Raw genomic sequence first — 22,179 nt, forward strand, 5'->3', positions numbered from 1 at the left:
GGCCTAAATTTAGCCCAGTAAATGGGTAGGGGGTGGCTTCAATTAAATGCCTATATTTCTCTAAAAACTTGAATTTTCACTATGAAACTTTGTAATATGTTTGGTGTTACATCTTTCTTGAAAATAGAGATGAAAATGTTATGAAATTTGCTAAGAAATATTTCTTATACAGTCAACTCGTCCCCGAATTGGTCATTTTGTCCCCCTCGGCAATTTCAAATTGGTCATTTCTTCCACCTTTTTCGGCCCCCTTTTTAGCTCACCTGAGCACAAAGTGCTCATGGTGAGCTTTTGTGATCGCCCTGTGTCTGTCGTCCGTCGTTGTCCGTCTGTCATCAACAATTTGACTGTTAACACTCTAGAGGTCACAATTTTGGCCCAATCTTAATGAAACTTGGTCAGAATGTTACCCTCAATAAAATCTTAGACGAATTTGATATTGGGTCATCTGGGAACAAAAACTAGGTCACAAGGTCAAATCAAAGGAAAAGCTTGTTAACGCTCTAGAGGTCACAATTTTGGCCCAATCTTAATGAAACTTGGTCAGAATGTTACCCTGTATAAAATTCTGGATGAGTTCGATATCGGGTGATCTGGGTTCAAAAACTAGGTCACCAGGTCAAACCAAAGGAAAAGGTTGTTAACACTCCAGAGGTCACAGTTTTGGCCCAATCTTAATGAAACTTGATCAGAAGGTTACCCTCAATAAAATCTTGGATGAGTTCGATATTGGGTCATCTGGGGTCGAAAACTAGGTCACCAGGTCAAACCAAAGGAAAAGCTTGTTAACACTGTAGAGGCCACATTTATGACTGTATCTTCATGAAACTTAGTCAGAATGTTAATCTTGATGATCTTTAGGTCAGGTTTGATTCTGGGTCATGTGGGGTCAAAAACTAGGTCACCAGGTCAAATCAAAGGAAAAGTTAGTTAGCACTTTAGAAGCTACATTTATGACCATATCTTAATGAAACTTGGTCAGAATGTTAATCTTGATGATTCTTAGGTCAGCTTTAAATCTGGGTCAGATGGGGCCAAAAACTAGGTCACCAGGTCAAATCAAAGGAAAAGCTAGTTAACACTGTATAAGCCAAATTTATAACCGTATCTTAATGAAACTAGGTCAGAATGTTAATATTGATGATCTGTAGGTCAAGTTTAAATCTGGGTCAGGTGGGGTCAAAAATTAGGTCACCAGGTCGAATCAAAGGAAAAGCTTGTTAACACTCTAGAGGCCACATTTATGACTGTATCTTTATGAAACTTGGTCAGAATGTTAACCTTGATAATCTTTAGGTAAAGTTCGAATCTGGGTCATGTGGGATCAAAAACTAGGTCACCAGGTCAAATCAAAGGAAAAGCTAGTTAACCCTCTAGAGGCCACATTTATGACCATATCTTAATGAATCTTGGTCAGAATGTTAATCTTGATGATCTTTAGGTCAATAGGTCAGGTGAGCGATACAGGGCCTTCATGGCCCTCTTGTTTACATATATTTTTTAAAAAATTCAAAAGATGATAAATTAAGTCCTATTTTTTTTCCTAAGGGCTATAAATATCTTTGGATAAATAGATTCACAACATGAAAGGGATATATCAGGTCGGATATACAGGCACTTCAGTGCATAGTGTTGCATGGCAACAAGCGGAGGTGAAAGTAAACGCCAATTTGTAATTGGAACGCTTTGTATGTTTCACTAGAGTTCGTCGTTTTTCTTTGCCTAAGTAACATTTTGGGCAATATATATGTCAGTGATTTGTAATGTTGATGGATGTTCCAGTAATCACTTCCGAGAAAGAAACCTTTCGTTCTTTGGGTTCCAGACCTGATATATTCAACAATGACCGTCTGTATAAATAGATCCGTGTATCATGTGTATGTGGCACGGACACCGCAAAGTATATTCACATTTGTGACGTACTTGAAGAAAATTATCATTCGATAAATCGGAGCTCCTTTAAATTTGAATAAAATATTTGGGTTTCTCCATTTACACATAATTTTTTAGCTCGACTATTCGAAGAATAGTCTAGCTATTCTACTCACCCTGGCGTCGGCGTCAGCGTCACACCTTGGTTAAGTTTTTGCATGCAAGTACATACAGCTATCATTTAAAGGCATATAGCTTTGAAACTTATTTATTCTTTTTCTAGGTCAATTACCAACCTCACTGGGTCAAGTTCCATAACTCTAACATGTATTTTGAGCAAATTATGCCCCCTTTTGGACTTAGAAAATTCTGGTTAAAGTTTTACATGCAAGTTACTATCTCCAAAACTAATGCAGATATTGAATTGAAACTTCACATGTGTCTTCGGGGTTATAAAACTAGTTGATAGCACCAAGTCCCATAACTCTGACCTTCATTTTGGCCAAATTATGCCCCCTTTTGTACTTAGAAAATTTTGGTTAAAGTTTTGAGTGCAAGTACATACAGCTATTACTAAAAGGCATATAGATTTGAAACTTATTTTTTCTTTTTCTGGATCAATTACCTACCTCACTGGGTCAAGTCCCATAACTCTGACATGTATTTTGGCCAAATTATGCCCCCTTTTGGACTTAGAAAATTCTGGTTAAAGTTTTGCGTGCAAGTACATACAGCTATTACTAAAAGGCATATTGATTTGAAACTTATTTTTTCTTTTTCTAGATCAATTACCTACCTCACTGGGTCAAGTCCCATAACTCTGACATGTATTGTGAGCAAATTATGCCCCCTTTTGGACTTAGAAAATCCTGGTTAAAGTTTTGCGTGCAAGTACATACAGCTATTATCAAAAGGCATATAGCTTTGAAACTTATTTATTCTTTTTCTAGGTCAGTTACCAACCTCACTGAGTCAAGTTCCATAACTCTTAACATGTATTTTGAGCAAATTATGCCCCCTTTTGGACTTAGAAAATTCTGGTTAAAGTTTTACATGCAAGTTACTATCTCCAAAACTAATGCAGATATTAAATTGAAACTTCACATGTGTCTTCGGGGTTATAAAACTAGTTGATAAAATCAAGTCCCATAACTCTGACATGTATTTTGGGCAAATTATGCCCCCTTTTGGACTTAGAAAATCCTGGTTAAAGTTTTGAGTGCAAGTACATACAGCTATTACCAAAAGGCATATAGCTTTGAAACTTACTTATTCTTTTTCTAGGTCAGTTACCAACCTCACTGGGTCAAGTTCCATAACTCTTAACATGTATTGTGAGCAAATTATGCCCCCTTTTGGACTTTGAAAATTCTGGTTAAAGTTTTACATGCAAGTTACTATCTCCAAAACTAATGCAGATATGGAATTGAAACTTAACATGTTTCTTCGGGGTTATTAAACTAGTTGATAGCATCAAGTCCCATAACTCTGATATGCATTTTGGTCAAATTATGTCCCGTTTCGAACTTAAAACTCTTGATATTTAACATTTTGGGTAATAATTTCCTGCTTCTGTGACAATATTTCGAATAGTCGAGCTTGGCTGTCTTACGGACAGCTCTTGTTATATTCACAGTCCTCGTTCTACATTTTGTAGCCTGGCATTAAAAAGTAGTTCTAAATGCCAGGTTAGTTTATGTTGTGATGTCAAAGTTGATTCAGTCACATCAAATTTAATTAAATCAACACCTTCAGTTTTGTAAGATTTAATGACAAGTGTCATAAAACTTAATTAGTCAGAACACATGTGTGAAAATTGGAGAAGGGATTTTTTTCTCCCTCGAAGCATATCAGGCAATTGTTATATCAGAACTAAGATCACAATAGTATAACTGTACCAATAATATCTAGTGATTGTTTTCTGTATAACAATTGTTTAAAAGTAATATCACATCCACCATGTTACACATGGAGATATATCCATGGTTCGCACAGGCCATGAAAAGTCCTTGAATTTGATGCCTACTCCTTGAAAACTACTTGAATTTTGTAACAGTCAGAAACTACTTGAAAACTACTTGAATTTAGGAAAAAACGTTCAAAAGATGGCAAATAGTCCTTAAATTCGTCGGGTGCGAAGTGAAAACGGACAAACATTATAAACGGACTAAAATAAACTAAAAAACGACGAAAAAAAAACCAACCGTTACTGCCATTAGGGCCTGCCACGGAGTCGGCGATAGTACGGTACGGTACTGTAGCTTTACGGGTTTTATGCTCTTTCAAGTAATTTTCACACTGTAATTTATCCGTGATGCGTTGAAAGTCATTTTTGTTTAATTTTGTCCTAAATTGGATTTTAATTGGTTATTTCATGTCTCAGCAACAGTGACATTGCGCCCATTTTAGTCCTTGAAAATGGAGGAAAACTACTTGAAAACTCCTTGAAAACTACTTGAATTTTTTTTTGGAAGGTCTGTATGAACCATGTATATCATAACTGCATGCTAGCCACATTTCATGAAGGGCCAGATCAAGACATGTTAATAGAATAATGGCTTTAATAAACTATTATATCTAACTGAAGTACAGCTGTTTTGTAATTATGTCTCCCCCAGGAGACATATTGTTTTTGCCCTGTCCGTCCGTCCGTCCGTCCGTCCGTACGTCACACTTCATTTCCGAGCAATAACTCGAGGACCATTTGACCTAGAACCTTAAAACTTCATAGGGTTGTAGGGCTGCTGGAGTAGACGACCCCTATTGTTTTTGGGGTCACTCCGACAAAGGTCAAGGTCACAGGGGCCTGAACATTGAAAACCATTTCCGATCAATAACTAGAGAACCACTTGACCCAGAATGTTGAAACTTCATAGGATGATTGATCATGAAGAGTAGATGACCCCTATTGATTTTGGGGTCACTCCGTCAAAGGTCAAGGTCACAGGGGACTGAACATTGAAAACCATTTCCGATCAATAACTAGAGAACCACTTGACCCAGAATGTTGAAACTTAATAGGATGATTTGTCATGCAGAGTAGATGACCCCTAACGATCTTGGGGTCACTCTGTGAAAGGTCAAGGTCACAGAAGCCTGAACATTGAAAACCATTTCCGGTCAGTAACTTGAGAACCACTTGACCCAGAATGATGAAACTTCATAGGATGATTGGTCATGCAGAGTAGGTGACCCCTAACGATTTTATGGTCACTCTGTTAAAGGTCAAGGCCACAGGGGCCTGAACATGGAAAACCATTTCCAATCAATAACTTGAGAACCTCTCGACCCAGAATGTTGAAACTTCATAGGATGATTGTTCATGCAGAGTAAATGACCCCTATTGTTTTTGGGGTCACTCCGTTAAAGGTCAAGGTCACAGGGGCCTGAACATTGATAACCAGTTCCGATTGATTTTGGGGTCAGTCTGTTAAAGGTCAAGGTCACAGGAGCATCTTCATGTAAAATCAGTTTTTGGAAATAACTTGAGAACCACTTGACCTACAATGTTGAAACTTAATAGGATGATTGGACATGCAGAGTAGATGACCCCTATTTATTTTGAGGTTACTTGATTCAAGGTCAAGGTCACAGGAGCCTGAACAGTGACTTGAGAACCACTAGGCCAAGAGTTGTTAAATTAGTGGGATGACTGGACAGCCAAGTAGATGATCCCTATTGCAGCCAACCATCAGTGTCTCTTGACTTCGCTCCTGACCCCTATTGTACTCTTGCCTATATGACTTTGCATTGGGGGAGACATGCGCTTTTTTACAAAAGCATTTTCTAGTTAATCAATTGTTTTAAGCAGTGAACATAATTATGTCTCCCCCAGGAGACATATTGTTTTGCCCTGTCCGTCCGTCCGTCACCGATCCTTCCTTCCGTCCGTACCGTCCGTCCGTACGTCACACCTTCTTTTCGAGCAATAACTGGAGAACCATTTGACCTAGAACCTTCAAACTTAATTAAGGTTTGTAGGGCTGCTGGAGTAGACAACCCCTATTGTTTTTGGGGTCACTCCATCAAAGGTCAAGGTCACAGGGGCCTGAACATTGAAAACCATTTCCGATCAATAACTAGAGAACCACTTGACCCAGAATGTTGAAACTTCATAGGATGATTGTTCATGAAAAGTAGATGACCCCTATTGATTTTGGGGTCACTCCGTCAAAGGTCAAGGCCACAGGGGCCTGAACATTGAAAACCATTTCCGATCAATAACTAAAGAACCACTTGACCCAGAATGTTGAAACTTCATAGGATGATTGGTCATGAAGAGTAGATGACCCCTATTGATTTTGGGGTCACTCCGTCAAAGGTCAAGGTCACAGGGGCCTGAACATTGAAAACCATTTCCGATCAATATCTAGAGAACCACTTGACCCAGAATGTTGAAACTTCAACTATATTGACTTCTTGCCTATAGGACTTTGCATTGGGGGAGACATGCGCTTTTTTACAAAAGCATTTTCTAGTTTTCATGCAATGTTTAGGTTACTGATCTGTAATCATTAAAGTCATTTTCATTATAAATATATTTCTCAATATTTCTACACTTTGGGTCAAGTGGTTCTCAAGTTACTGACCCCAAAAACAATAAGGGTCATTTACTCTGCATGAACAATCATCCTATGAAGTTTCAACATTCTGGGTCGAGAGGTTCTCAAGTTATTGATTGGAAATTGTTTTCCATGTTCAGGCCCCTGTGGCCTTGACCTTTAACAGAGTGACCCTAAAATTGTTAGGGTTCATCTACTCTGCATGACCAATCATCCTACGAAGTTTCATCATTCTGGGTCAAGTGGTTCTCAAGTTATTGATCGGAACTGGTTATCAATGTTCAGGCCCCTGTGACCTTGACCTTTAATGGAGTGACCCCAAAAACAATAAGGGTCATTTACTCTGCATGAACAATCATCCTATGAAGTTTCAACATTCTGGGTCGAGAGGTTCTCAAGTTATTGATTGGAAATGGTTTTCCATGTTCAGGCCCCTGTTGCCTTGACTTTTAACAGAGTGACCCTAAAATCATTAGGGGTCATCTACTCTGCATGACCAATCATCCTACGAAGTTTCATTATTCTGGGTCAAGTGGTTCTCAAGTTACTGACCGGAAATAGTTTTCAATGTTCAGGCCCCTGTGACCTTGACCCTTCACAGAGTGACCCCAAAACCGTTAGGGGTCATCTACTCTTTATGACCAATCACCCTATTAAGTTTTAACGTTCTGGGTCAAGTGGTTCTCAAGTTACTGACCGGAAATGGTTTTCAATGTTCAGGCCCCTGTGACCTTGACCTTTAATGGAGTGACCCCAAAATCGATAGGGGTCATCTACTTTGCATGTACAATCATCCTATGAAGTTTCAACACTCTGGGTCAAGTGGTTCTCTAGTTATTGATCCAAAATGGTTTTCAATGTTCAGGCCCCTGTGACCTTGACCTTTGACGGAGTGATCCCATAATCACTAAGGGTCATCTACTCTTTATGACCAATCATCCTATCAAGTTTCAACATTCTGGGTCAAGTGGTTCTCTAGTTATTGATTGGAAATGGTTTTCAATGTTCAGGCCCCTGTGACCTTGACCTTTGACGGAGTGACACCAAAATCAATAGGGGTCATCTACTCTTCATGACCAATCATCCTATGAAGTTTCAACATTCTGGGTCAAGTGGTTCTCTAGATATTGATCGGAAATGGTTTTCAATGTTCAGGCCCCTGTGACCTTGACCTTGACCTTTGACGGAGTGACCCCAAAATCAATAGGGGTCATCTACTCTTCATGACCAATCATCCTATGGTCATTTAACTGTGACTAATACGCTAGAACTTTAATTTTCCGACCATTTCCAGGGCAAAAATTAGATGCGTACTATACATTACCGCGACCTATACGCACCAAAATACGGAACCACAAAATGCATACATTCCAGTTGCCTAAATCATTTAAAAGTCACTTGAATCACTATGGAAATAGGCAGTTAGTATGTGTTATATTAATATAAATCTGGTTTGACCAGTTCGTAATGGCCATCATTAATTAAGAGATTACCAGGTAATGTCTTGTTTTATCCCTTTGATCTGCGGCCTTCAGGGCCTTATGGTAGTTTCCTGTTTTATCCCTTTGATGTATAACTTAGGGTCTGACGATATTTGGAAGTGTGACTGTTGGATGCACATTATTGTTATTTCCTTGTCAGTTGAAAAAGGGATGGATGTCACTTTAATAACCCTAATAATATTTTCTTTTTATACGCCCATCTTTGAAAGTCAGACCGCATACCGTTAAAAACCAGCGGAATGCGTCAAAATTTTGCGGTCATGTCCGCCGGACAGACGACTTTCCAGAAGTCTGATATTACACAAAGTCAGTTTTAGTTAAAGAGCATTTGAAAAAAATCAGCTTATTATAAGAAATTTCTTAAATTTCATTATTTGTTATTTATCATTTGTTTTCTCTTTTTTATCCGGTTCAAGACACTTAAAAAAAAATTATCTGAAAGATAACAGAAACAGCCGCTACGATTATAATAGGCCATTTTTTGAAGCTTTTATAAATAGTTAAAAAAAATAATGTTACGTTATCAGGTATTTGATTAAATCTAGGTCTGTATTTGTTGTTTTGCGCTCATATTTGCGTGACTAGATCTAATATTTTCTTTAAAATTTATTACGTATTTTTCCTATGTTTTTTATATGTACAGTGCTAAGTGAGAAAATGTTGAATAAACTTGGAAACATTATCCAAAGTGCCGGGGAATTGACAATACACAACATGTCACTTCTTCCAGACCGATTTGACATACTAATAAATTATAATTTCTGGTATGAAACCGAAAGCAGAAGGATAAAGATTTGTGTCGTGAAAAGTTTCTTTCAGATCGTTTGTTTATAATGTTGGTGTTTTTTTAATGTTGTTAGTATTTTCTACATGGGGAAGAAATGCATGTTAACAGATGCTTACAGATTGTGTGCATGTAAAGGGTATATTTGATATAAACTTGAAATAAGAATTCTGAACTTGTTTTGACATTTATTGCGATTTTTTTTCATAAATCATATATATTTAAGAGGGATCTCAAAACCTGAGGAGGACCCAAAGATTTAAAAACTAGAGATTCCTTTGTGCACCCTGTTCAAATAAGTTAGTGTCTAACCGTGGATTAAATCAAATGTTTAAAACATAATAGTGAAGCAGATCACAGTAACAGGCAATGACAAACTTTATTTACAGGGTGATTGTGTGCATGTTACTGGGGAAATAAAAGGCCTAGCAGATGGCGAGCATGGATTCCATGTGCATGAATTTGGTGACAACACAAATGGTATGTATTAGTGATTTCCCGATTGTCACCGACAATCGAAAAATCATCGTTTATTTTTTCAGGTCGGTGACAATCAGTTGTGTGTTAGGCAGTCGGTTGTCAGATAATAATATTCTTTCTGTGTATTAATTTACTTATCCTGGATAGGGCTACAAGTTTTCAGGGCCCGATTCAAACAACGGGAGTTGTTCCGCCATTTTGATCAAGGGAGAACATTTCTACCTGTCAATCAAAATTCTTAAACTTCAAAGGGAAACACACCGACAATGTACCGCTTTGATCTTTGACATGAATGGGCTGCTGATGTGTGATATCTCTGCAGATGGTGTGACATTAGGCTTAAAAAAAAGTTGACTTGGTAGTTTTACAAGCAGTATTATATAATTCCTGGGGATACATGTATATGTGCCAACAGCTTTTGTGTGTTTCTTTTGCCTTTCTGATTACTCCAGATAAAACCAATGTTTCTAAAACTTGGGACATTTTTTCTATAATTTTTTTTTTTTTTGAATTTGGTCTTGGGACAGTACAAAAAATTAATTATTTTTTGTGTGCCAACACTTGGGGAAAATAGATCAAGAAAATAGACGTTTGAAATAAAATTCACAGATCACTGTTCTTTGGAAATATCTTCTCTTAAAAGATGTTTTTGAGATATTTTGTAAGTGGAAACAGCTCTTAGTCTAAAAAAGCATTGTGACCAATGAATTTTATTTCATACTTCATTATCATGCGTTCATAATCTCAATATACCAAGTTTGAAGAAAATTGTTAGTTCGAAACTTGTGACAATATAATTTTACAGATAACTATTGATTCTTGTTGTTTTGAATGTTATGCATGTCAAGTTGAAATACATTTCAATTGAAATGAATTTAAAAACAATATATTGTCATTATTGTTCTGGAGTGATATAAAAGAGAGTCAACAGTGGTGAAACCGATTAACATTATCTTGAATATCATATCTATAAGAGTGTTTCGATTAATAATCAGTTGATTATGTCCTTCCGATTCGATTTGATAATCGATAGCACTTTGGGTCCGATTATGAAACACTAGTATACATGTGTCTGTATGATTCCTTCAGGGAGAGGACACAATTATCCATTGTGTCAATAACTGACTACAAAAGCAGAGGTTGTGAAATCTAGTGAAAAATATCAAAAACTTCGTGTGAAACTGCTGGCCCGATTTTAAAATAATTTTACACAAATGGTCCTTGTGTGACCCATTACCAAAATAACATATATGCCACTTATATGCCATTTTTATATGAGACTTATAGTTCACATAGTCAATCTACCTATAAGTCACATATATGGGACTTATTCCTATTTTACATGCAAATTAGATGTATGTGAAGTATATGTAACATATAGGTATATGGAAAGTATATAAGTGACTTATAAGTCACATACATGTGACTAATATGTCACATATATGTAACTTATATGTTGCACTGTATATGACATATATAATCATTTATAAGTGACATATAAGTCCAATATAAGTGACTTATAAGTCACATATAAGTGCCTTATAAGTCACATACCGTAGATACCCGTGTATAATGCGCACCCGTGTATAATGCGCACCCCCGATCTTAGTCCAAAATCCTGGAAAAAAAAAAAAAAAAAAAAAAAAAATTTGGTCAATTTTGAGGTGGATGGAAAACGAAAGTAGGGTTTACATCGACACCGGTAATAAATTTTATCTCCGCGGCGGAGAGCAGCATCGGTCTCACGGTACTATCGATTTTTGTTTTCTCGAAAATAAAACCAGTAAATTATTGTTATATTTGTTGTTTTACCTTTTTTAATTCACTATTTTGAATAAATAAATAGCAGCTGATTCAATATTTCGGAATGGTATCTTTCAAAATGACATGAGCTTCTCAATTCAAACTGATAACAAAAGGTGTGATAGTCTTTTTGTCACGATCATAAAGCCAGTACTTACCGGCAATTAACGTGTCACCTCGTGTCAATTATGTTGTTCACAGTTTGATCTCGGTTAAAGATAATTCTCGATCTTTAATTAGTATTATAATTTTTGTGATTTGTAAACATTTCTTTCGTCAAAATACTTTTAAATTTATATGAAATTAATTTTGTTTGAAAGAAAAATAAACAATTCGATCTTTTACGGAACGTAACGGCAATCTTAGATTTTAGCGGAGACAGTAAGCGCGGGGAGTAGTTTCCCTTTACCAAAATGGCGAACATCGGTAACAAACTTGTTTTGAAGTTGGAAAATTGTCTATACCTGTGTATTATGCGCACCCACGATTCGGGGGTGGTCCCGAGGGTCAAAAAACTGCGCATTATACATGGGTATCTACGGTATAAGTTGCTTTGGATGCCAAAAATACTAAAACTTAAAAAGACAAGGTACAATATGAAGGTTATATATTAAAATTCACTGTCAGCAAGTACAGTTTTCAATAAATTTCTGTCAATTGATGATTATGCACAATTATAATCAAGCTAAGTTACAGGTATGGCCAACAAAAATCGTACATATTTAACCATGTGTCCACAGCAGAATAATGATATAAAAGCAGCACATATTGTTATTATCACTTAATTAATTTAAGTTTAAACTTTATGTACATTGAGTATTTCAGTCCAAAAAAATCACCAATAACAAAAAAGAGAACAAAGTTAATATTTACAATGTTCAGGTTTCTTCTAACTAAAAGTAGAACAGTTTATACACATAAAATAGCATTTTAGAAAGAAAAAAATGAAGTTAATTAAATATCAACAATGTCATTTCACTAAAAAATTTAACGCTATAAGTAAAAACTATATACACAGCAAATTTTCAGTGCGTTGTCATAAATGTTAAGTTTGTTTTTTTGCACGATGCTGCTAACGTTGACCTGGCATCAGCACATTTCTGGTTGATCGCCTGAACGGCATCTTTCTCCGCAGCGTACATAATCTGGAAAAGAATTCGAAATAATTCTCAATCACTGTTTTATTAACTGCGAAAAGACCAAAAACTTTTAATAATTTATATATATTATACCAAAGAATTCAACGCACAGAGTGAGGCTTGAAACCACATGGGGCGTTGAATTCTTAATGTGAGGAAGCCATCCAGCTGGCTTATGAAGGTCAGTGGTTCTACCCAGGTGCCCGCTCCTGATGAAATAATGCACGGAGGGGCACCTGGGGTCTTCCTCCACCATTAAAGCTGGAAAGTCGCCATATGACCTATCATGTGACAGTGCGAGGTTAAATCAAACAAAAAAAAAGGTTCTTGGTAAGTTTAAATGCAGTACATAGAAACGCTACAGTGGTATGAAAGGAAAACACATTTTATGACATTTTAAAATACCATGTTCTGTATTATTATTCCTTGGTGCCTTACCTATCTTGGTGTTTGGGGATAAGCTGGTAGTCCTTAACCCCAAAATATAGTATAAACAAATTTAGCAAGGAATAAATGTTTGCTTCACTTATAAATTTCATACCTGTTACTTTTTCCCAAATTTCTGTTCATTTTCCTCCAAAACCATTAATAACTATAAAATTCTATATCTGATCACACATATTTTAGAAGATATATGTTGCTGGAACTCACTCTTTTACCTGAAAAGTAAAATTATAACATAAAACTTTGAAAATGTTATATAAAGGCTCTCTTGTATGTCAGGGGTACAATGTGATTTTAGTACTAATTACAAGAAATATTAATTGAAAATTGCCACAAAGTATTAAATAACTTGTTGCTACAGAAGCATAATAATCTATCATTAACACCTGAAGACAGTGAAAATTCCAGCCATTGAGATGAATAAAGTTCCTGCTTCAGTCTTTTTTTTTTTAGTCCTAATGGCTATGACATATTATAGGTTTAAATTTCATTTAAAATTAGAAAGTTTAATGTTCTTACCTGATGTCCCTCTGAATGGATTTAAGAATTTCCAGCTTCACAATTATTATTTATCTCCACTCCATTAATGCCTCCAACAACATGAACAAAGCACTTCCTGTTTACATTCAAATTTTTGGTATTCATGAGCAATTTTCTTCAGCACAATGTAGCTACTGAAGGGAATATCTAAAATGTTACTAATATATATATTTATAATTAAAGTGAGAATTTGTCAATTTATTTGCTCAAAGAATTTGCAAAGATCACAGAGAAATGAACAGAAATGTTGGGATTATTTCTTTGGTTACAGGTGTAAAATGGCCTCAGAAGCCTGCATTTTCATTGGTTCTTATCTTGGTCATATCAGCTATCTCTGTGTGTTTATTTATACATCAGTATACATTGAACAGCAGTGTATTAACTGACTGTAAAAGCTAGATAATAAATCATTGCCAATTATCCAAGAAATAGACTAATTCAGTTATGATGATGTAACATATATAGTATTATTTAATTAATAATTTGTTGGATTATATGACTTAATCCTTATAAATTACTACATTTGTTTTGGTACTATTATTTGAAACAAAGAAATGACTAGCTTATACAGTGTGACCACCCCTAAGAAAACCATTCATATACTAGTTTGTTTTTTTGGTTTTTTTTAGGTTTTTTCAATGCAAACTCTCAAGCTTATTATCTACTCTGCAGTTACAGTTTCATAATGATGCACTCTTTGATAATAATTAAAAATATCAAAATATATATTTGAAAAAAAAAGAAGTGCTCCAGTATTATAGATCATTAAATTCTGGATATTTTGATACCCATTGTGTGGTGTCAAATAATAACAGAACTATTTACACATATTTAGACAATTTTTTCTCACAATTTGGACTTAGAAATTTTCAGCCAACAAGATAACAAACCACTACAAAAATTTTCTAAGTTCTCACTTCTATGTGGTTGTGAAAGAAAACTGAAGAGATCCATATAACTGACAGATACATACTAGGAAACATATATGTGGCATATAAGTGGCTTATATGTTAAAATTTGGGATGACATATAATTGACTTATACATATAACAGACTTAGACTAGATTTTATGTGATTTATATGTGGCTTATATGTAGCATATACTTCACTTATAAGTCAGGAAGAAGTTGCATATAAGTGACATATATGTCAGTGTATGTCAGTTTGGTAAGGGGTACCCTCTACCAAGATTTTTCAGATTATTTTGATTTGTCAAAATAAATGGCCGCCAGATGGCGTGGTCACTTTTCCCTATATGTATATAGTGGAAACTTAAAAAAAACGTCTTGTGTGTAAAAAACTTCTTGTGTCAAATTGCTAGCCCGATTTTAAAATAATTTCACACAAATTGTCTTTGTGTGACCTACAAATATTGTTCAAATTTTTCTGATTCATCATGTTTTTCATCAAAAAACATGGCCGCCAGAGGGCATGGCCACACTTTCATCAACAATTTCTTTAAACAACATCTCCTCCAAAACCACTGAATGAATTTTGATGAAACTACACAAATGATTCCTGGATAGCCCTCTTTCAAAGTTGTTCAAATGGTTCCGGGTCATTTAACATATGGGTCTTTTTGGTAAAAAATAGGTTTTCAGCTATCAGACTTTAAAATCCTTTTCTCTAGAGCATTGATATTTGGCATGTGATATAAGGGCTTAACTCTCTACCATACTAGTCCAAATTATTGCCCTAAGGTCAAAAAAGTGGCCACGCCCCTTTGTCTGACATATACTTACTATTCATAAGTTTCTATATAAGAAACTTTGAAAATCTTCTTTTCTGAATCAGTAATAGCTAGAGCCTTGATTTGTGGCGTTTGATATCGTGTGATAGGCTAACATAGAAGAATCCTAACTCTGTACTTTTACCATTATGTGATACAAATACACTTGAAGCCCAGTACACAGGTGAGCGCTTAAGGGTCAACAACCCTCGTGTTTTTTTTTTTCACTTGAATAAAATAGACTTTGTTTTGAAATGTTATTCCTTCATCTTTTTACCATGAATACAGTTACATAAATGGAATTTTATAAGGCAGAGTTTTTGATTAGTTGTTTCTTGGGAGCAATAAATACGATTTACTGAAATTCAAAGTGAAAATAAAAGTAAGGCGTTTTTATGCCCCCGAAGGGAGGCATATAGTTTTTGAACCGTCTGTCGGTCTGTCTGTTGGTCTGTCTCTGTCCGCAATTTTTGTGTCCGGTCCATATCTTTGTCATCGATGGATGGATTTTCAAATAACTTGGCATGAATGTGTACCACAGTAAGACGACGTGTCGCGCGCAAGACCCAGGTCCGTAGCTCAAAGGTCAAGGTCACACTTAGACATTAAAGGATAGTACATTGATGGGCGTGTCCGGTCCATATCTTTGTCATCGATGGATGGATTTTCAAATAACTTGGCATGAATGTGTACCACAGTAAGACGACGTGTCGCGCGCAAGACCCAGGTCCGTAGCTCAAAGGTCAAGGTCACACTTAGACATTAAAGGATAGTGCATTGATGGGCGTGTCCGGTCCATATCTTTGTCATCGATGGATGGATTTTCAAATAACTTGGCATGAATGTGTACCACAGTAAGACGACGTGTCGCGTGAAAGACCCAGGTCCGTCGCTCAAAGGTCAAGGTCACACTTAGACATTAAAGGATAGTGCATTGATGGGCGTGTCCGGTCCATATCTTTGTCATCCATGGATGGATTTTCAAATAACTTGGCATGAATGTGTACCACAGTAAGACGACGTGTCGCACGCAAGACCCAGGTCCGTAGCTCAAAGGTCAAGGTCACACTTAGACGTTAAAGGTCATTTTTCATGATAGTGCATTGATGGGCGTGTCCGGTCCATATCTTTGTCATTCATGCATGGATTTTAAAATAACTACGCATGAATGTGTGACTCAGTAAGACGACGTGTCGCGCGCAAGACCCAGTTCCGTAGGTCAAAGGTCCTAAACTCTAACATCGGCCATAACTATATATTCATTCAAAGTGCCATCGGGGGCATGTGTCATCCTATGGAGACAGCTCTTGTTGTAACTTCATTATATTAGATATAAGAAAAAACCAATTAAAGAAGCTGGCATTAAGAGTTTTTTTTCTGGTCTAGCTTGAGTTATTTTTTTTTGACTGAGACTTTCTTCAGACTATAAAAAGTTCTGATAGGGCATTTTCAGCTCATCTGATTTTTAAAAAAAAAAATGATGAGTTATTGTCACTTGATCGGTGTCTGCGTTGCCTGGTTAAGTTTTATGTTTAGGTCAGCTTTTCTCCTAAACTATCAAAGCTATTGCTTTGAAACTTGCAACACTTGTTCACCATCATGAGCTGACCGTGAACAGCAAGAAACATAGCTCCATCCTGCTTTTTGCAAGATTTATGGCCCCTTTTGGACTTAGAAAATATCAGATTTCTTGGTTAAGTTTTATGTTTAGGTCAGCTTTTCTCCTAAACTATCAAAGCTATTGCTTTAAAACTTGCAACACTTGTTCACCATTATAAGCTGACCCTGTACATCAAGAAACAAAACTCCATCCTGCTTTTTTCAAGAGTCATTGCCCCTTTTGGACTTAGAAAATCAGTTTTCTTGGTTAAGTTTTATGTTTAGGTCAGCTTTTCTCCTAAACTATCAAAGCTATTGCTTTAAAACTTGCAACACTTGTTCACCATCATAAGCTGACCCTGTACATCAAGAAATATAACTCCATCCTGCTTTTTTTCAAGAATTATTGCCCCTTTTGGACTTAGAAAATCAGTTTTTTAGCTCTCCTGTCACAAAGTGACAAGGTGAGCTTTTGTGATCGTGCGGTGTCCGTCGTCCGTCGTGCGTGCGTCCATGCGTCCGTCCGTAAACTTTTGCTTGTGACCACTCGAGAGGTCACATTTTTCATGGGATCTTTATGAAAGTTGGTCAGAATGTTCATCTTGATGAAATCTAGGTCAAGTTCGAAACTGGGTCACGTGCCATCAAAAACTAGGTCAGTAGGTCTAAAAATAGAAAAACCTTGTGACCTCTCTAGAGGCCATATATTTCACAAGATCTTCATGAAAATTGGTCAGAATGTTCACCTTGATGATATCTAGGTCAAGTTCGAAACTGGGTCACGTGCCATCAAAAACTAGGTCAGTAGGTCTAAAAATAGAAAAACCTTGTGACCTCTCTAGAGGCCATATATTTCACAAGATCTTCATGGAAATTAATCAGAATGTTCACCTTGATGATATCTAGGTCAAGTTCGAAAGTGGGTCACGTGCCTTCAAAAACTAGGTCAGTAGGTCTAAAAATAGAAAAACCTTGTGACCTCTCTAGAGGCCATATATTTCACAAGATCTTCATGAAAATTGGTCAGAACGTTCACCTTGATGATATCTAGGTCAAGTTCGAAACTGGGTCACGTGCCATCAAAAACTAGGTCAGTAGGTCAAATAATAGAAAAACCTTGTGACCTCTCTAAAGGCCATATTTTTCATGGGATCTGTATGAAAGTTGGTCTGAATGTTCATCTTGATGATATCTAGGTTAGGTTCGAAACTGGGTCACGTGCGGTCAAAAACTAGGTCAGTAGGTCTAAAAATAGAAAAAAATTGTGACCTTTCTAGAGGCCATATATTTCATGAGATCTTCATGAAAATTGGTCAGAATGTTCATCTTGATGATATCTAGGTCAAGTTCGAAAGTGGGTCACGTGCCATTAAAACTAGGTCAGTAGGTCAAATAATAGAAAAACCTTGTGACCTTTCTAGAGGCCATATTTTTCATGGGATCTGTATGAAAGTTGGTCTGAATGTTCATCTTGATGATATCTAGGTGAAGTTCGAAACTGGGTCATGTGCCATCAAAAACTAGGTCAGTAGGTCAAATAATAGAAAAACATTGTGACCTCTCTAAAGGCCATATTTTTCATGGGATCTCTATGAAAATTGGTCTGAATGTTCATCTTGATGATATCTAGGTCAAGTTTGAAACAGGGTCATGTGCGGTCAAAAACTAGGTCAGTAGGTCTAAAAATAGAAAAACCTTGTGACCTCTCTAGAGGCCATACTTGTGAATGGATCTCCATAAAAATTGGTCAGAATGTTCACCTTGATGATATCTAGGTCAAGTTTGAAACTGGGTCACGTGCCTTAAAAAACTAGGTCAGTAGGTCAAATAATAAAAATACCTTGTGACCTCTCTAGAGGCCATACTTTTCATGGGATCAGTATGAAAGTTGGTCTGGATGTTCATCATGATGATATCTAGTTCAAGTTTGAAACTGGGTCAACTGCGGTCAAAAACTAGGTCAGTAGGTCTAAAATTATTAAAATCTTTTGACCTTTCTAGAGGCCATATTTTTCAATGGATCTTCATGAAAATTGATCTGAATGTTTACCTCGATGATATCTAGCTCATTTTCGAAACTGGGTCACATGCAATCAAAAACTAGGCCAGTAGGTATAAAAATAGAAAAACCTTGTGACCTCTCTAGAGGCCATATTTTTCATGAGATCTTCATGAAAATTAGTGAGAATGTTCACCTTGATGATATCTAGGCAAAGTTAAAAACAGGGTCACGTACCTTCGAAAACTAGGTCAATAGGTCAAATAATAGAAAAACCTTGTGACCTCTCTAGAGACCATATTTTTCAATGGATCTTCATGAAAATTGGTCAGAATTTTTATTTTGATAATATTTAGGTCAAGTTCAAAACTGGGTCACATGAGCACAAAAACTAGGTCACTATGTCAAATAATAGAAAAAACGATGTCATACTCAAAACTGGGTCATGTGGAAGAGGTGAGCGATTCAGGACCATCATGGTCCTCTTGTTTGGTTGAGTAATATGTTTGTCAGTTTTTCTCATAAACTATCAAAGCTATTGCTTTAAAACTTGCAACACTTGTTCACCATCATAAGCTGACCGTGTACAGCAAGAAACATAGCTCCATCCTGCTTTTTGCAAGATTTATGGCCCCTTTTGGACTTAGAAAATATTAGATTTCTTGCTTAAGTTTTATGTTTAGGTCAGCTTTTCTCCTAAACTATCAAAGCTATTGCTTTGAAACTTGCAACACTAGTTCACCATTATAAGCTGACCCTGTACATCAAGAAACAAAACTCCATCCTGCTTTTTTCAAGAATCATTGCCCCTTTTGGACTTAGAAAATCAGTTTTCTTGGTTAAGTTTTATGTTTAGGTCAGCTTTTCTCCTAAACTATCAAAGCTATTGCTTTAAAACTTGCAACACTTGTTCACCATCATAAGCTGACCCTGTACATCAAGAAACATAACTCCATCCTGCTTATTTTCAAGAATTATTGCCCCTTTTGGACTTAGAAAATCAGTTTTTTTTGGTTGAGTAATATGTTTGTCAGTTTTTCTCATAAACTATCAAAGCTATTGCTTTAAAACTTGCAACACTTGTTCACCATCATAAGCCGACCATGTACAGCAAGAAACATTACTCTGTCCTGCTTTTTGCAAGACTTATGGCCCCTTTTGGACTTAGAAAATATCAGATTAATTGGTTAAGTTTTATGTTTAGGTCAGCTTTTCTTCTAAACTATTCAAGCTATTGATTTGAAACTTTTAACAGTTGTTCACCATCATAAGCTGACTATGTACATCAAGAAACATAACTCCATTCTGCTTTTTTGCAAGAATTATGGCCCTATTTGGACTTAGAAAATCATGGGTAGGACAATTTTTTTATTATACAAAAAAAAAAACAGAGGAGCGTCAGCACCCGTAAGGCGGTGCTCTTGTTTAATATATTATGACATTTAGATTTACAGCAGTCTGAAAAAAAATCTCTATTAAGAAATTTAAGATGAGCATCCACCCAAGGTCTCTTCCACCCAAGATCTTTAGATGGGTGAAATAAAAGAAAATGAAGCCTGAGCTTGAATAAGGGGTAAATTTTAAACCATGTGCTAGGAGTAAGTTATACATTGAATTAGATAGCAAGAAGGTTCTAGTTAAATATATCAAAACGGCAAGTGCATTGAAAAGTAAGAAAAAATTGCAAACTAATGATTTTTGGGAAAAAAAAATTGAACTTTTTGTAAAATGGGTACCATACTTTGATACAAAAACAATTAAAACATAACAAAACTCATGAGTGAGCCATGTCGGCTCAAGGTCAAAGTCACAACTCTGGGTCAAATGTTTGAGCCTTCCATTTTGTATCCGCTCTATATCTCCTAAACCCCTTGAAGGAATTTCAGTAAACTTTGGTCAATTAATTGCCTCATCAAGATGATGTGCAGAACTCATGAATCAGCCATGTTTGCTCAAGGTCAAGGTCACAACTCAAGGTCAAAGATTTGAATGGGCCTTCCATTTTATGTCTGCTCTGTTACTGTATTATCTCCTAAACCCCTTGAAGGATTTTTAATATGACTGTAATATTCCTCTTATCAAGACAATGTGCAGAATTCAAAATTCACCCCTGCTAGCTTAAGGTCAAGGTCACAACTCGATTGTTTAATGGTTCCACCCAATACCATAAACCCTTTCACTATCCATAACAATGGCAGGGAATAATTAGCTCACTAGTAGTGTCTTTCAGACTGCCTTGTTAGGTACAGCAATGAAATTAGAAGGTCTTAAACAGTTTTGCACAACATTTTTTGTGCATCTTTGTTCATTTTCTCCCTGTACAATATACAAATGCAATGTATCATATTTTCAATACCCCTGTCAGGGTTCTCACAAGGCCCTTTGAGCCGGGCGCTGGCTATAAAATTTCAATATATAAGTTTTCATGTATACATTTTATCACTAGTCTTGTAAACATAACCAGCTGATAATTACCTGTTTTGATCATGCCCGGAGGCAAAATGGATAGTGCAATAGTCGCGGAATGTCGTCATGGACAGTGTTACAAACAATCGGCTTATTTTACCGCCAACTGTCAAATTGTACTTTCGTTTTCGTGCACGACAGTTTTTTGCAAACCACATTTTATTTTGAGTGGAAATACATCGGGTTGAAATACTTGTATATATCAAACAAATTTTGATATTGCATGTTACTTGTAATCGATTTTGGCATAATTTAAGATTAAACCGGTCGGCAGAAATTGACGAATCTGTTCAGTTTGCAACAAAATAAAACGGACGCTGGTAGAACATGCCGAACCATTAATATTGTACTTTCTGTTTCCATATCGGGCTGCAAAATTGCAGCTGCAGGGTATTTCGGACTACACAAATTCGGATAAGTCAATACATAGTGTCAGAGTAGGCAGAATACATCAATAATTTGATTAAATTACTTTTACTTTAAATATTCTTTCATGAAATGAGCTGCAGATTCAACTAAAACACGAAACACAAAATTATTGGTAGGTTTAAAAAAGATAGATTGTGTTTGACACTGTAAGGACCAAATAGATTGACATTATTTCCTCTCAAAACTTCTATGTTTCTGTAAAAACTTAATTAATGCAAGAAAAAAATCACAATGTATATTTTATAATCCTAACTTCAAAGAAAATCAAGTAGAACATATTAAATAATGAGTCTTGCATTGATTCCTTCTTGATTTATTTACTTAAGCTACCTTTGATAAATATGTTAATATATGTTAGTTTCAGAAGCTGCTTCATATCATTCTTATAATTCATCACCTCAATTTACTTAAACTGTTAAATGAATAATATGTCTATCGCGATAAACAGCTAAAAAGTGTACACGGCTGTACGAGGCTGTAATTCCACAGAGCTTGGCTATAACAAAATCTTGGGAAGAACCCTGCCTGTTCCTCTGACAATAAGCTGCTGTCTGGGGGTATTCATCACCATTAGTGATAGGCGTTTTTTTTTTCATACCCACTGTGTTCCCTGACAGTTACGCAATAAAGATAAATTTAAAGTATATAAACAGCTGATTTTTTCAAAATTTCAATGTAGAGCAACAGTAGAATTGATTCATTGCATTTAACATGATTCTTATTTGATTGTCGACATGTTCAGTTATTATGTAATCTTTCAGGTTGCACAAGTGCAGGTGGCCATTTTAACCCTAAGGGAAAAGAACATGGAGCTCCAGTGGATGATGAAAG

At 36.1% G+C, this 22,179-nt stretch overlaps 1 protein-coding gene and 1 long non-coding RNA gene across 2 annotated transcripts in view; one reads left to right on the plus strand and one right to left on the minus strand.

Annotated features, from left to right (window-relative positions):
* LOC123552103 (superoxide dismutase [Cu-Zn]-like) overlaps window positions 1-22,179 on the plus strand; it is a 51,302-nt gene that overhangs the window by 20,873 nt on the left and 8,250 nt on the right. Inside the window, exons 2-3 of the mRNA XM_045341488.2 lie at window positions 9,110-9,200; window positions 22,110-22,179. Of these exons, the coding sequence (XP_045197423.1) occupies window positions 9,110-9,200; window positions 22,110-22,179 (161 nt within the window). The remainder of the gene's footprint in view (window positions 1-9,109; window positions 9,201-22,109) is intronic.
* On the minus strand, window positions 11,770-14,294 carry LOC123548645 (uncharacterized). Its single transcript, XR_006685930.2, has 3 exons — window positions 13,106-14,294; window positions 12,684-12,801; window positions 11,770-12,148 (listed from the first exon to the last, which is right to left on the minus strand). It is a non-coding gene; the product is annotated as an uncharacterized LOC123548645 (long non-coding RNA).

This window comes from Mercenaria mercenaria, chromosome 4 (assembly GCF_021730395.1).
Source record: "Mercenaria mercenaria strain notata chromosome 4, MADL_Memer_1, whole genome shotgun sequence".
NCBI classification, from domain to species: domain Eukaryota; kingdom Metazoa; phylum Mollusca; class Bivalvia; order Venerida; family Veneridae; genus Mercenaria; species Mercenaria mercenaria.